Here is a 15,673-nt window from a genome sequence, read left to right on the forward strand (position 1 = left end):
AAGCCTTGTTTTTCAATAAATTTGTTTGTGTTGATTTAAAAATTTGTCATTACAAAGCCGCAAATTTAGGTAACTTCTTGGTTTGACAATCTGGCCCAACTGAATTTGTAATTGAATAGCCCTGTTCTACAGCCTCATTCAAAAGGCCAGAACATACTTTAAATTCAACAAATAGTGTCTGACCCACTTGCTGTTCTTACTGCCATCCCATTTTCCACATCTTTTTACATTCACATTTAAATAAAAAAAATAAAAATAGTTTAAACTAAATAAAATGCACCCCTAAAGAAAAGGTTTGTAAACTTTGTAAAGGCACAATATAAAGGATTCATAGGATGTATTTGAGCAAAAAACTTCTTACACACAGACACACACACACTCGTGTAAAATATCTCTAAGTTATGAAGTATGCGATCCATCTCAGATGCAGAAAAACTAGCCATGCTTTTATGACTTCTAGGCTGGATTACTGAAATGCTCTGTTTGCTGGCTGCCCAGCATCCTCTATTAACAAACTTCAGCTAGTACAAACTGCAGCTGGCGGAGTTCTTACCAGGTCTAGAAAACATGATCATATCACCCCAATTTTATCCTCCTTACACTGGCTGCCTGTTAAGTTTTGTATTGAATTTAAAATATTGCTTCTTACCTATAAAGCTCTAAATAATCGAGCTCCTGTTTATCTAACCAACCTTCTGTATAGCTACAATCCAACTCGCTCTTTAAGATCTCAAAACTCAGGGCTTCTGGTAGTACCTAGAATAGCAAAATCAAGTAAAGGAGGTCGAGCCTTCTCATTTATGGCTCCTAAACTCTGGAATAGCCTTCACGAAAATGTCCGAGGCTCAGACACACTCTCCCAATTCAAAACTAGATTAAAGACCTATTTATTATCTATGATCTATTTATTAAAGCATACACTCAGTTCATCACTTAGCAATATGATACATGAATGTGCTCTACACAGGTTTCTTCATCTCGTTTATATACACTATGAACAGCATCTGCATTAATTATTCTCTTTATACTCTATTTCCACCTGGGGATACTCATCCCGAGGCCCTCAGACTACACAGCGCCACTGATTCGATCCAAGACCAGCGACGAGATGATCCCAAGGTTTCCATATTGTGTGGACCAGGCCGTATCCTGAGCCGCTGCTGTGGTGGTCATGGAGGACTGGAGAACATGAGTGTGATTCCCGTGACGCTCCAGGGACGGACGAGTCTTCGCTAAGGTTCTTTGGCCATAGGAGAAATGGTCGTGCCCAAGTGACCCTGGTTTCTCTTGAGGTTTTTTAATTCTTCACTTTTACCAATTGGTGAAGTTTTTTCCCTGCCGCTGTCGCCACTGGCTTGCATGGTTCGGGATCTGTAGAGCTGCGCATCGATGGATTTGTTCTTCAGTGTTTGAACTCTCAGTAGTGATTATTAAAACCACACTGAACTGAGCTAAACTGAACTGAACCTAAACTCTGATAACTGAACTACACAGTTTCAATTTCCTATGATCTTCTACGGGAAGCTGCTTTGACACAATCTACATAATAAAAGCGCTTTACAAATAAAGGTGAATTGAATTGAAACATTACATCTAGTAAAAAGAAAAAGCTTCTCCCAAACACACAAATATTCAACAAAAAAGCACAACAGGTACTCTTTTATTGTTTGTTCAAATTTATGTGGCTAACAAGTCAATAATTACAAAGATTTCAACCTGTGATTCGTTTTTTTTCTTCTTCTTTTAAAGTAAAAGCAGTAGTGTTCTGAGGATAAACGTCCATCTGATGAAGCAGACAAGTGAAATACGGGGAAATAAAGAAGGGAGGAGGAAAAAAATTAGAACATTCACACAAAATCATTTCCTTGTACTAAAAACGTGTGCAAGTGTCTTACAGTGTTTCAGAAGGGCGGGGGGGAAAACATAACACATCACCGTCGGCCTCGTCCACACCACTGAAATGCTTTAGCGCAGTTTATTACTGAAACGAAAGTTGGCACTGAAGGCACACTTGAGTGATAATGGATATGCCAGCCACGCCTGCACGATGTTAACACACAGACAAAAACACATAGCAGCTTTCTGATACGAGTGACGGATCGCGCGTGTCAACATCGGGAACCAGAGCACGGCTATGATGAGATAACCATATCACATATACATTTCTTTTTTTTTTTTCTCGCTTTTATTTTAAATAGAGCACACGAAGCAGCAGTAGCAGCTTAAGAGGAACTACTGAAATCCTATGAATAGTTGTAGCCGTGTGCCGTTCTCTTCTGTTTTCATTATTATTATTAATAATATTAAAACACTTATCTATACGTAAAGTTTCATTTTCGTCGCTTTTGTTCGCCTCTGAAGCTGAATTAGATATCTTTGTGGGAAACATCTACGTTAAAACATGAATATTTATAAAGGCTGGTTTAAATGCACAACTGAAAGAGAGAGAGAGGAGTTACATGACAATAAAAGTGCCCTCTGGTTTGGCTTTAAAGTCTCTGGCGGTGATCTATTGCTCGTATGAGATGAGACGATCCTGTGATGAACCTGTTACTGGTCCAACTGGTTTATACAAGAATGTCCCAGTCCTTTATCATCCTCTGATCATTTGTTTCTAATCCCAAAACGCTCCTCTCTTCGGCCGCTTTGATGAGTGATCCTGATAATATACATTTAAAAACAGCAGTCTCTTCCCCTCACTCAATTGAGCGATTTGAAGGGAAGCTAATAATCATCCAGAAGCAATTCCGACACAGCAGATGTGATGCATTTTCACTTACTAAAGTAAATAACAATTAAAAAAAACAACTTGCAGGAGCATGGCGTGAAATTAGGTTTAAAATAAAATAAAATAAAAGTCTGTCATGCTGCTAATCTGAGCCGGGTAGTGTAATACCGTGAAATTTCCACCAGAGGGGGGCTTTTACCTCTTATTTTGGTGGCTCTGATGATTTGTTTTCTCTTTTTCGGACACACACACACCTGACACTCTCTGCTTGTGGCGATTGAGGCTTCTTTTTATCGTTTAAACCTTTGGGCCCGTGAGCTGGAAGGGTCTTGGCACTTCTTGAGCAAGTCCTTGCAGAGAAGGTGGATATGCAGGGTGTGTGTGTGTGTGTGGGACGCTTATGAAGGGTCGCGTCCTCTTTCTTTCAACCATCCAGGGACTGATCCAGGCTGTCCAGAGTCAGCTGACTGCGGTGGGGAGAGTTGGGGCTCGGTGGGCTGCTGGGGTTGGAGCTGTTCGAGGGGGTGGAATGCTTGGTCGAGTCTGAGTCGGGCTACAGAGGAAAGACCAGGTAAAGAAACAAAATTAGAAAAAAACACACTTGGGTCCGGGTAGGTGTTTACATTTGTGTTGTTATCATTAACTTTATGTGGTTGAAATAAAATGATCATTATTAGCTATTAGAATGGACTAGATTAGAATAGATTCGAAATGACTAAATCTTTAACTAAAATTAAAAGGCACCTATTTCACCCCTTTTTAAGGTTTAAGAAAAGTCTTTTTTTTTGTCTCCAGAATGTGTTTGTGTAGAGTTTCAGCTCAAAACCCCCATCAGATCATTTATTGTAGCTTTCAGAATACTGCATTTTCTGCTCTGAACACTGTGTAGCTGTTTTTGTTGCCTGTGCCTTTAATGCTAGTTCTCCCCGCCCACCGTTCCCATGTGCCTGTCAGAGTATGCCTCAATCGCCACCTCGGCTTCCTCCGATAAACAGCACAGTGACAGACATGAAGGAAGCAGATCTTAAGTAACGACTGTAAGAAATACTTCAGTAAGAACAAAAGTGTTTAACGCTAAAAAAAATGGGAGGGATTTGGATCCTATTTTAATGTCAGCAAATTAAAGAGAGACTTATTGTGTTTATTTCACCCCAATAAGACTGTGGACACACTATACCTACACACAGTTCTGTCCAAACAGCTTACAATATATAATCTTCATCACAGGTGCCCTTTAAGTTGAAATATTATGAGTATTAAATTTAACAAAACTATAAAAAAAAATATTTAAAATGAAAATTAATAAAATAGAAATATAAACAACATTAGCTGATGAATGGATCCCAGAATTAACCTGAACAATTAATAAAAATAAGTTTGATTGCAAAAAGAAAAAAACCCAAGGAAACAACAAAAATGAAGCTACATGAGGTCAAATACTGCATAAAACGGAAAAAATTGCGACAAACAGAAGTGTTGAAATTCAAACGCAACTAATTTATCATTTATAATTATTAAATCTTAGAAAATGGAAGCATAAAAGATAAAACCAAAAACGTTACTATAAAAGTACGTAAATAGTACTTAAAGACTGCTTAACAGGGTTGGGCGATTCGGCCTAAAATAAAAATCTTGAAATTTAAAATTGAAATTTTTAACCTGATTACGATTAACAAACAATTATTTAATTATTCATACATTTTTTTGCCCTCATAGTTCACTAAAAGGTTTGTACCGCAAATATGTTCACATTTTACAAGTGAGAGACTTTTAAGTAAAAGGTGCATCACTTCATTTTAAAATAATTGAAGGTAAAACACATCTACCATCTATGATTATTTACATCAACATTGAACAACTGAAATTAAAAACACATTGCCTAAATACCCACTGTCATTTTTTTCTGAAGATAAATAAATTGCACTTTTGAAAATAAACTTAATTATTCTGAGTGTGTTTCATATTAAAAGTAGAAAATAAGCAGCATCTCTTAAAATATAAAATAACTCCTGTATACCCTGTAAATGATATTTTAAACAGTGCATTTCCTGCATCTTCTGTAAGCAAAAATTTTCATGTAAATAATAATTTTAATGTAATGGATAATTTGCCTTCTTAAGGCATCTCTGGCACAGCGTCAAAGTAGTGCAAAGTAAACATTAAGGAATGGGCCCATCGTCCAATTAGACCAGAGATCAGATGTGGCTGCAGAAGTATAAAAAAAGTTTAACAGAGCGGGGTCACGTGACTCCACACGCGATAGAGAAAGTAATTGAAAAAATCGTCCCGGACAAATTTGATCGATTATAGGTTCTGAATGTCGATTTCAATCACTTAATCCCTTGATTAATCGCTCAGCTCTAAAGCTGTAGTCTGCATCACTGTGAGAACTGGAGCAGTTATAACAGAGCACGAAAATCAGGACACAAGAAAACAGAGTATCCAAAGCACCTCAAGTCTCCTCTCACCATCCATCATGCATCTCAGACAGCTTTCAGAAAGTAGGACGAATAAAAGAATCTATATTTGATATCCTGAGGGGCGTCCTTACCTCTCGCTCGTAGTCTTGATCCTGATCAGAAATACTGCGGGACGACCCTGCTCCTCCGAAGTCTCCCCCTCCTGTGAACAAAGCACACAATTTAGCTATTTATACCGGCCGATTCACACTGTTGGGCCTTTGTGTGCGTGTACTGATTTTGGTGGTTTATGAGGACACACATATGTGTAGACCATTTAGAGGGATGTAAAAAAAATAACAATCGTTCTTACGTATTTACTGTTTTACATTTTTAACTTCTGAGAATCCAAAACGATAAATAATTTTATGACAGCTGTTTTAACATGAAGGTATGATTAATTTGCCTCTTGTTATAGTTGTGAAACAGTTTAATAACAAGCAGGGAATGTTCATGGGGCAATGACATCAATGCATTGAAATGGTCTACAATGACATTGGTATGACTTATTACAATGACTAATTACAATGTTGAGGTGGAATACGAGGACAAAGTAACATTCAACATTCAAAATTTGTCCCCTGTAAGGGTTAAATTTAGGAGGAGGGTTAGATAATACAGGAAGTTTCTGGAGTATAAAATGCATTACTTCAAAGCAAGTATGCGTATATGGTGTGTGTGTGTGTGTGGACGGAAGGCCACTGACCTGAGGCGGTACGGGTGATGTGGGTCTTGCTCCTCTGTTGGCGTGAGATGCTAGACAGAGGTCGAGGTTTGTCTTTAGACAGGTCATCCTGAGAAGAGGGCATCACACTCTGCGGCAGAGGAACAACAGTCACAAACACACATATATAGAGAAGACCACAGAGACACACTTGTGCAGGAAGAGGCTTCACACTTTTTGGCTTGCTTTTAAAATTGTTAGCATAAAACTTTTGTTTGGGTAATACAGTTTACCCAAGCAGATCACATTATGCAGTTTTTGTTTTAAACTACAGAACAACAAATAGTTTGTTAAATGCAGGTTAATCTCAATAAAAAAGGCATTTCTCAGCATTGGAGTGTGATTATATTTTAGTACTCTAAATGATAAACATACTAAAACATTACTGTTAGAGCTTTAGGCCACAATAACAAACATATGCCATTGTGGCAGCCCTGATTAGCAAGGAGTTCAGTGTAAATCTTTTCCAACTGTGTCTAATTTAATGTTTATTACCAAGCCTCAGATAAAACTTTATGCTGGCTTCAGACTAAAGACATAAACTCAATTCATGCACCATCTGTATGACATTAGAAGATTTCTACAGGTTTTATCAAGTAAAATATAAGACTTTTAAAACCTTTTTAAGACTAATTTAAAACCATAATGGATGAAATTTAAGATTCAGAAATTTCAAGAGTTTTTTTTTTTTTTTCGTTTTTCAAGACTAAATTTAAAAGTTGTAACCTTAAAAAAAATATTTAAAAAAAATATTGTTGTAAGGAAGATAATTAAACCATAATGTTAAGTAAATAGACATAATAAACAAATGTTGCTTAAAACGTTTATTGAAATATATAGTTAGTGACTGGATGAGTGTTGGCCCAAAAGGGTATATGCAGAGCTAGTGTTTCTTCCCATACTGATAAACTTCCAGTAAACGGTTATTGTGATTTTTTTCCATTTTATACGGTTCCTTTTACAGCATCGATGTTGTAATGTAATTAAAATACAATCAGTTTAATAGACTTTGGCATTCATTTAGTTTCTCAAGCGTAAAACGAGACAAAAGGCCATTTACTCTCATGTGCCCGTCAGAATTGGCAGGCTAACGCAGAAGCTCCATTGAATATACTGTGGTAAAATAAATGCTCATATTGTAAAGACACGGCGGGGGAAAATGTACTTTAATGCAGTGCTTCTCGTACAATCGGACCCTCACTTTATATCGGATATCACTCAGCCACTGGAGAAAGAAAACAGACCTTAAACGCGCTGATTTTGTAATGGCATACAGTTCACCGGAAGCGCTTAGTCCAGGTTACTGACAAATTAAAAGTCATTTAGCATACTAAATGTCTATACATAGACATAGGAAAATTAAGACCCATTAAAGATGATTTAAGACATACAACACAAAATTTCAGTGGGTTTAAGACATTTTAAGGCCTAAAATTTGGTCATTGAATTTTAAGACATTTTAAGACCCAGCACATTCTCTGCTCTATATAATAATGGGTGGGGGGTTCTTTCAAGTTGTGACAGGCCCACTTAAGTAATATTGGTGCTGCAATGTGAAACAATATAAATAAAGGTACTTTACTTTGTAAACACACTCCTGCCTTTAGAATGTTTAATATGAGGTTTGTTTTAGGACAAGCACTGCCTTTTTTAAGGAAATCCCATTAAATTAATGCAATAATTGGTCAAAAAAGCAACATGTAGTGTCATGTTTACAATATTGAAGTCAAAATAGCATAATCTAGCATAAATATTAACCCAGCATTACACTACGAGCAAACAGGACAACATTAATAAGTAGAGTTGCACCAATCAGCTGGCCAAAAGTTTTTTTGTTTGCTTGTTGGTTTTTTTAAATTGGCCAATCTCTTTCAAGAACTTAACCTCTTGATACGCAGGAACATCCTTGTGCTTGCTGCAGCCATGGTATAGCAGTAATGTTCCTTTATGATTAAGCTTGAGAGTAAAGTTCCTAGTCATATCAGCCTCGAAAAAAGCAACTTGTCAAGCTTTAAAATGAGATAGTTTTGGAAACTCTTAGAACATTTCAGCGAGATGTTAATGGTCTAATCCGAATTAATGATCTATGCTAAGCTAAGTTAAAAATGATCAGCTTAAACTCAACTGTTTAACCCTAGAGGACTTATAAAATGAACCTATTTTCAAAAATAAGTTGATTGTTCCTTTTAAAAAATATCCAGAATTGAAAGGACCAATTTGTTTTTAATATTCAGCAATCAGAATCACCCATGAAAACTCAAGATTGGTGCATCACTACTAACAAACATTAAAACAAAGCACACTTAATGATTGATTTGACATTTTATATTGAGCTACACACATTTCTGCACTGATTTAAAGTTCATTCATTCCCTGAAATGATTCAACTGAAACATTTTTATCACCCAATAATTAATAAATAAACAAACAAAAGAATTTGGACAGGGGGCATTAGGACAGGGATGGAGAAACACAGGGAGGAGAGGAAGTGGAGGGCCTGGAGGGTGTGGTGGGGAAGGGATGGGGAATGGGGAACAGGGACAGGAAGCGGGGACGGGTGTTTCTAGCCTACCCTTCCCAGGGAGGATGTGGAAGGAGAGGAGGAGGAAGAGGAGAACTGAAGGAGGCTCTGCTGGGAGGAAGGCTCTTTCTGCAGATAGAGCCCGGCAGAGACGGGACTCATGTGATAGACGTGCTCAAAGTTGGTCGGAGGGGAGATCAGGGCATGGTGGCGAGAGGATGAGGGGGAGGGAGTCTCGCTCGGCTGCGGCCACCGCAAACAGAGGACAGAGCGAATCCACGACCAGAGCGAAAACAGAAGGAGCAACGTGGACAGGAAAGAGAGACAGAGAACAGGGTGTGAGGGTGGAAGAGTGGAGCTGGCTGGCTTTGAAACAGAAGAAGAAGAAAAATAGACATGCAGAGAGATGGGAAAGATTCGGGCACTGTGCAGTCAAATGAAAGAAAAGGATGTTAGGATGAATAATAGGAAGTCGATCAGTTAACGGAATACTCCTTTAATTTGTCACATAAATAAAAAAAAAATGAAATAAAAACTATCACAATTAAATTGCATTGGTGATGAATCTCCCAAAAATATTGTTAGACGAAATTTGCCAATAGGTTCCTCTTTTGAAAACCAGTTATGTTTGGGAAATGCACCACTGATCTGAAGCTTTTAGACTGAGTATTCTGATTAACAAAGCTGAAGGACTACATTAGCTGTGTTTCCACTATTGGGCGTAAAGCCTAGTTCACACTACATAACTTTAAACATCGGAAGATCGCTGTACCGTTCACACTACATGACTTAATTTTGTCTTTAAATCACTGTGGTGTTCAAACTATGCAGCACTACTAGGGGTGTAACGATACACAAAAGGCACGGTTCGGTTCTGTTCACGGTTTTGGAGCCACGGTTCGGTTCGGTACGGTTCGGTTTCTGTTTGCTGTGGGGTTAGGGTTGATGTCATGCTAACAGCAATGCTAAGGGACAATTCACTTAATAACAAGAACATCTTACCTTTTTCTTTATTAACTTTGTCATCGCATTTTTAGTACAGTCAGGATACCCGAGTAAACAACTAGAATTAAATAAATACCTCCAATATAGACTATAGTCAGAAAAAAAACTATTCTCTTTAGTGCAGCCATCTTAACTAAGTAAACTAAAATTAAATAAATAACTGCAGTGTAGACTAGTGAAAGATCTTCTTCAAAAACACCATAATATCCACATTCTCCGATGAGAGGCTTAATCTCTGTGCTGACACAGACGCTCATTTTTAATTATATGGTTTCATTTAGATAGATAGGTTTCCTTTTAAATTAATGAAAAATATACATATAATATGTTTGTAAAGTGTTTTTTCATGACATCACCAGTAAGATACATTGCGGTTGTGTCTGAAACTAATGTTAGGGTTGTAGCCGGCTGTATGTTTGCGTCCCGATCTCTCTCTCTCTCTCTCTCTCTCTCTCTCTCTCCCTCTAACGTTATGCCCGTCATTTATGTAGATTTGTATATTATTTTTTAGCTCCGACAATATAGCTGTATCTCCTCAAGTTCAGTCTTAGTGTAAGGTGGATAGGGAAAATGTCATACGATTTCTATTTTGCAAACACGTAGAAAATGTATTGTTAAAGACATCAGGTAAGAGGTGAAGGTCATCTTTGTTTATTTTATTCAGTATAGGGAAGAATACGGCGCTGAAGACCTTTTTTTTCTTTTCATCAGTTTTAGCGAGGTAAGAGGGGTTATTCATGAGTTAGAATTGTTTTGTTATATTTATTTCTTTTGTTTGTCTTCACTATCATCCCCTTGCTCGAGTTTAACTAATTTTTGTTTGATACTTTTGTTTGAATTTGCTACTTTATTATATTATTTTTTTTAGTGTAAATATTTCTCCTTTTTTTGTATATTTGGGCATTATTCTGGTGTCACTTTTGTACATTAAATCACTTTTGTTGCCAGTTCTGTTGCTTACACCCTCACATTGTGAAATTACCACACTTTTTAAATGTTTTTCCTTACAAGTAAGGCTTTGTCTACGACACGAATTCTATTCCTGTACTCAACTGGAAAACCAAAATGTTTCCACACAGATGACTTAAATGTGTCTTGGGGATCTGCAATCTCAGTACTATGTGAAGCAGCCATCCTGCGTCCAGTGGTAACGAGTGTGATGCTTACTCAAGTCACATGACATAAGATGCACTAAAATACTAACTTTAGAATATAATATTTAGAACAAATCCTCATCATTACTAAAACTATTTAATCAAATATGATAATAAAGATGTGTTTAAATTGGTTCAATTAGTTAGAGACAAGTGACGTCAACCTCAACAATGGGCAGCAGGGGGCGTGAGAGTACCGCGGTACGCCACGAGAGTTTCGCGATACGTATCGTGGTTGGTGTATCGCGATATTTCGGTTCGGTTTTAATATCGTTACACCCCTAAGCACTATGTAAATGATTCACAAGAGGGGGGTCAAACACTACATGATCTGACAACAACTCGTTCCCCAACAGCTCTGTCAAGTTACCAAACCACAGCCAATGAAATGTTAAGGGATGAGCTATCAGAAAAAGCTGAAAACAACATCAATCAGCTGATGCGTTAGCAGATCAATTGCTCCTCTGCAAGCTTCAAGTGGATAGATGTGGCTTTAACACTAGAACTACAGATGTAGTCAGAGTTTTTAATTATTGTCATTTATTAACTTTATTAACTTTAAATTAACATTTATTTTATATCTCCTGTATAACACCCAGACTTTTTAAAATGTTTGTATATTTCTAAGTGTTATTTTCTGAAAATTACAAAACCAAAAAGAATTAAGTTCTTTTACATTTAATTACCATTTAGGTCAAAATAACAGTATTCATGTCTGCTACTTTCCGCTGTGATTTAAACACGTGTGTCTTTTTTGCTTAGCAAAGTCCTGTTAACATAAACATAACTTTTTGATAGCAAAAACAAATTAACTTTGTCTTTAAAAACATCATATTCTGTGCCATGAATTAGCTCCAGTTTATGAAAGTGAAAATGAAAGCTAGGCCCATACCTTTGTGAGTTTCTAGTAGCTTGAACCTGTTACATAGGCTGTATTACCAAAAAGATCATATTTTTTAGTGTAAACAGAGTGAAGCTAGTGCATCGATGACAATTCTGGCCAACCACAGACAATTCTGTTGCGTTCCTGAACACAACGGCAATTCAGCTCATTCTGATGTGCTCTCTCATTGGCTGCACCAAGTCACTACATATGACCGCACGTAGGTTCTGAAATATTTAGCATAATAGATATTGGATTTGTCTGTGAGATGCCGGCGTTGCATAAGCAAGCCTCTTTGATTTATTGTTCAGTAGTTCACACATAAAGACTGCCGAGCAGCCCCAGATTTTTCCCTGATCACAGCCCGATCTGTCAGGGCGCTTTTCAACTTCCAAATCTGGCTCAAAATCCTGTAGTGTGAACTAGGCTTACAGCAAGCATGCTCATTGGCCAGTAGTGTTTTTTAGTCTTGAGCAGACCTCATCTATCCTTCCTCTGGGTATTTTTTAACAATGTAACATTAAGAGTAATAGTGGTATCCGGCTTGTCAAACACTTTGGCCAAATTGGGACAGCTTGAGAAGACTTAATCAACAGGCGAAGCACTGGTTTCATAACAGTCTAAGAAGAAGGTTTTTCTCAGACACTGGCGAGCATACAGTATAAAAAATAACCGGTTACCTGACAGGAATCTAATACCCATTTGAGGCCGAAGGATAATAATAGAATTATATTCAATACTAAAGTCTTTTTAAACTAACAACTGCCATAACAAACACATATTACACTTTAATGTGTATTAAATATGACTAATACACATTAGAATGCCAGAGGCCACTTGAAGAAATGAGGACAAATCTTGTCTGACTGTAATTGTGCATTTATCTGCTTTCATATTTCATTCATCTCTTCCCTGTGTTTTGATGATCTCAGACTTCTGCACCCACGTGACTAAGTTTTGTAACTCTGCTTTACTTGTTTAATGCATGAGACTCTACTTTTCGGTTTGTAAACTCTCTTTTTTTTTGACTAATTTGAATATAGCAGAAAGCAATCAGACCTCCACAGATCACACAATTTTGTCAATATTCTTGGTAATAAATTTTTTTTATTTATTTTTAAATAATATTTTTTCTGGGTTTTCATCTTTAATGGATAGGACAAAGGAGAGTATTGACAGTAAAGTGTGAAGCAAGTGCCATCATCTGTGACGAATGGTAATTCTTTTTAAATAGAAAGTATAAAGAATATAAAGAAATGTATTCCAAATATAAGTAAATTTATCATTTCATTAATCTTCCTAAATGTGTCCACATTTGGACTTAAAATGGAGTTATTTAGTATATTCCTGCGAACAGCACCTGTCCTGCTCATTGTAAGCCCTGGCTTGCACTGGCCCAACAGTGAAAAAGCAGCAATTGACCTGAATCCACCAAGTTTACCTGGTTTTACCTGGTCAGGAGATCTTTCTTAAAAACAACTTACAGTACATCAATTGCATAATCATTCCATAATCATTCTTTCATAAGAATTTTTATATAAACTACAAATTAAAAGCTGTCAATTTTAGCTACATGATGACCTATTCTGAGGTGTTTTTTATATCTTATAACCAGTTAGACCATATAAGCAGTTTTTGATATAAAAATATATTTAAATAAATATATTATTATTATTGTATTATATTATAAATATATTTTTATTATTAATATTTTAGAAATGGTTAAGCTGTAATACTATTTCAAGGATTTTATGAATCTGGCTACAGACTGCAATTGCTGTACTGTATGCTTTGTTATATAGATGCATTAGTGGTGTTTAAAGTGCAGCTTAATAGCAGGAAAGTGAAATGATTTTCTTTTCCATGGCATGGAATAAAAATGAAGATGGTCTGAGAATAAAGAAGTGGCTCTTGGATTCCTCTAACTGGAGTAGTGTTTCTGAACTTTGCTCCGGGGTTTCATCACACTGCACATTTTGTATATTGATGTATATTTAGCAAACCTGCTCATTATACAACTTATTACACAACTGTTCCATTAGTAGTGGCTCTCTGAGCTGAACTGGATGTGTCAAATTAGTGAGACACTGTAAATGTGTGATATTGACAAAAATATATGTATTGAAATTCTAAAAGTTATTTTGCTGTGTTTATTTATGTGCTGGTATATTGACTGATTTAAGCCAGCCATAGATGAATAAAACCAACAGAACGCAGTGCAAATGCCCAAAATATTCTGCTCCTTTTCTAGTCTGGAAATGTTTTGATGGTGTAAAATAAATAAAAGACAATATTGTGTATAAAATATAACAATATTAGGGAAACAGCAATTCTGGGATATTACTTTGATACCTCTCATAAATGCTAAAAAGCCATTTTTAAAAAATGATTGCCTTATTATGCAATGACTGTTTATTTATTTTACATTTTTTTATTAAATTAGTGACAGTAGCAGAGTTTCCATCCCAGTGTGAAGTCAATCTTTTCAAAGTTTACAAAAAAATAATTCGAATGTCCTTGAGCCGGGATTCAAACTCAGGACGCCCTGCTTGCTACTGCACCATATGTTGGCGCGCTAACTGCTAGGCAACTGCGCAGACCATTTTTTATGGTTTAGGGTAGGAAAACGGATAAACAACCTTAAAATTCCTTATCCACATGTAGGCGGTGCTGAAACGCACTTTTTCCTCTGATTGACCAACCAAATCAAACACAAGAAGTTTGGCAGCTAACTATCCGTTTGTTAAGTCGTGACGTACCGGTGATGTATGGAATATTGTTTCCGGGTCCAAGCTGTTAACTCTTTTGAATTGAGAAAATATTCTTTCATGTGCACTGTTTAGTCATATCACGCATTAAAGTGAATTTTATATAAAATCATAGTTTACACAAAAGTCTCTGGATTTACTGCTTCACAAATACCAAAATTTTAACAATTTATAAAAAAATGATCACTTTCTGGTAATTGGATATTAGGCATGAACATATATATTGTGACCGTGATTTTTGCAAGTGTTACAGCGCTTTGTAAACATTTACTGTTACCATTTGTTGTGTCTCCCAATACAGTTTAATAGAGCGCTTGGACCCGGAAGTCACACTCAACAAGCGGATAGGCATATTATTGTTATTCATTCATTCATTTTCTTTTCGGCTTAGTCTCTTTGAATTATTATTATAAGGCAAGGCAAGGCAAGTTTATTTATATAGCACATTTCATACACAATGGCAATTCAAAGTGCTTTACATAAACAAGAATAAAAGAAACAAGTAAAATAAAAATAAAAACAAATAATACAAATGCGTAAAAACAAAACAAAACATAAAAACAGGTAAAATGTGATATAAAAGAATGAAGAAGAAGAGAAAAACATAATAGTGCGATCTGTCGGACGCAGCACAGTGCTCATTCAGTAAAGGCACAGGTAAACAGATGTGTTTTCAGTCTTGATTTGAATGTGCCTAATGTTGGAGCACATCTGATCATTTCTGGAAGCTGATTCCAGCAGCGAGGGGCATAGTGGCTAAAAGCCGATTCACCCTGCTTTGACTGAACTCTTGGAACTTCTAGTTTATATGATCCTAAAGATCTGAGTGATCTGTTAGGTTTGTATTCAGTGAGCATATCTGTAATGTATTTAGGTCCTAGGCCATTTAGTGATTTATAGACCAGTAATAATACTTTAAAATCTATTCTGAATGTAACTTGCAGCCAGTGTAGAGACCTGAGGACAGGTGTGATGTGCTCTGATTTTCTGGTTCTGGTTAGAATTCTGGCTGCAGCGTTCTGGATGAGCTGCAACTGTCTGATTGTCTTTTTAGGAAGACCAGTGAGGAGTCCATTACCGTAATCCACCCTGCTGCTGACAAAAGCATGAACAAGTTTTTCTAAATCTTCACTAGAAACAAAGCATCTGATTCTTGCTATGTTTTTGAGATGATAGTATGCTGATTTACTGACTGCTTTGACATGACTATTGAAACTCAGATCTGACTCAAGAGTCACACCAAGATTCTTGACCTTATTTTTTGTCGTTTGACCTTTAGTGCCAAGGTACGCATTTACCTTGAGAACCTCATCTTTGTTTCCAAACACAATCATTTCAGTTTTCTCTATGTTTAACTGAAGAAAATTTTGGCACATACAATTGCTCATTTCATCAATGCATTGGCAAAGGGTGTCAATGAGGCTGTAGTCA

General features: G+C 36.6%; 1 protein-coding gene across 4 annotated transcripts in view; it reads right to left on the reverse strand.

Annotated features, from left to right (window-relative positions):
- Positions 1–1,631: 1,631 nt before the first annotated feature.
- cdc42bpb (CDC42 binding protein kinase beta (DMPK-like)) overlaps positions 1,632–15,673 on the reverse strand; it is a 145,268-nt gene continuing 131,226 nt past the window's right edge. For 2 of the 4 annotated variants that reach the window (XM_087297630.1, XM_087297629.1), the window contains 4 exons: positions 8,484–8,675; positions 5,894–6,002; positions 5,280–5,350; positions 1,632–3,281 (listed from right to left, as the gene is read on the reverse strand). In XM_087297630.1, the coding sequence (XP_087153756.1) occupies positions 3,153–3,281; positions 5,280–5,350; positions 5,894–6,002; positions 8,484–8,675 (501 nt within the window). In that variant the 3' untranslated portion in view covers positions 1,632–3,152. 4 annotated transcript variants of the gene reach the window in all.

The sequence above is a fragment of the Danio rerio genome, chromosome 20 (assembly GCF_052040795.2).
Source record: "Danio rerio strain M-AB ecotype USA chromosome 20, GRCz13ab, whole genome shotgun sequence".
NCBI lineage: Eukaryota > Metazoa > Chordata > Actinopteri > Cypriniformes > Danionidae > Danio > Danio rerio.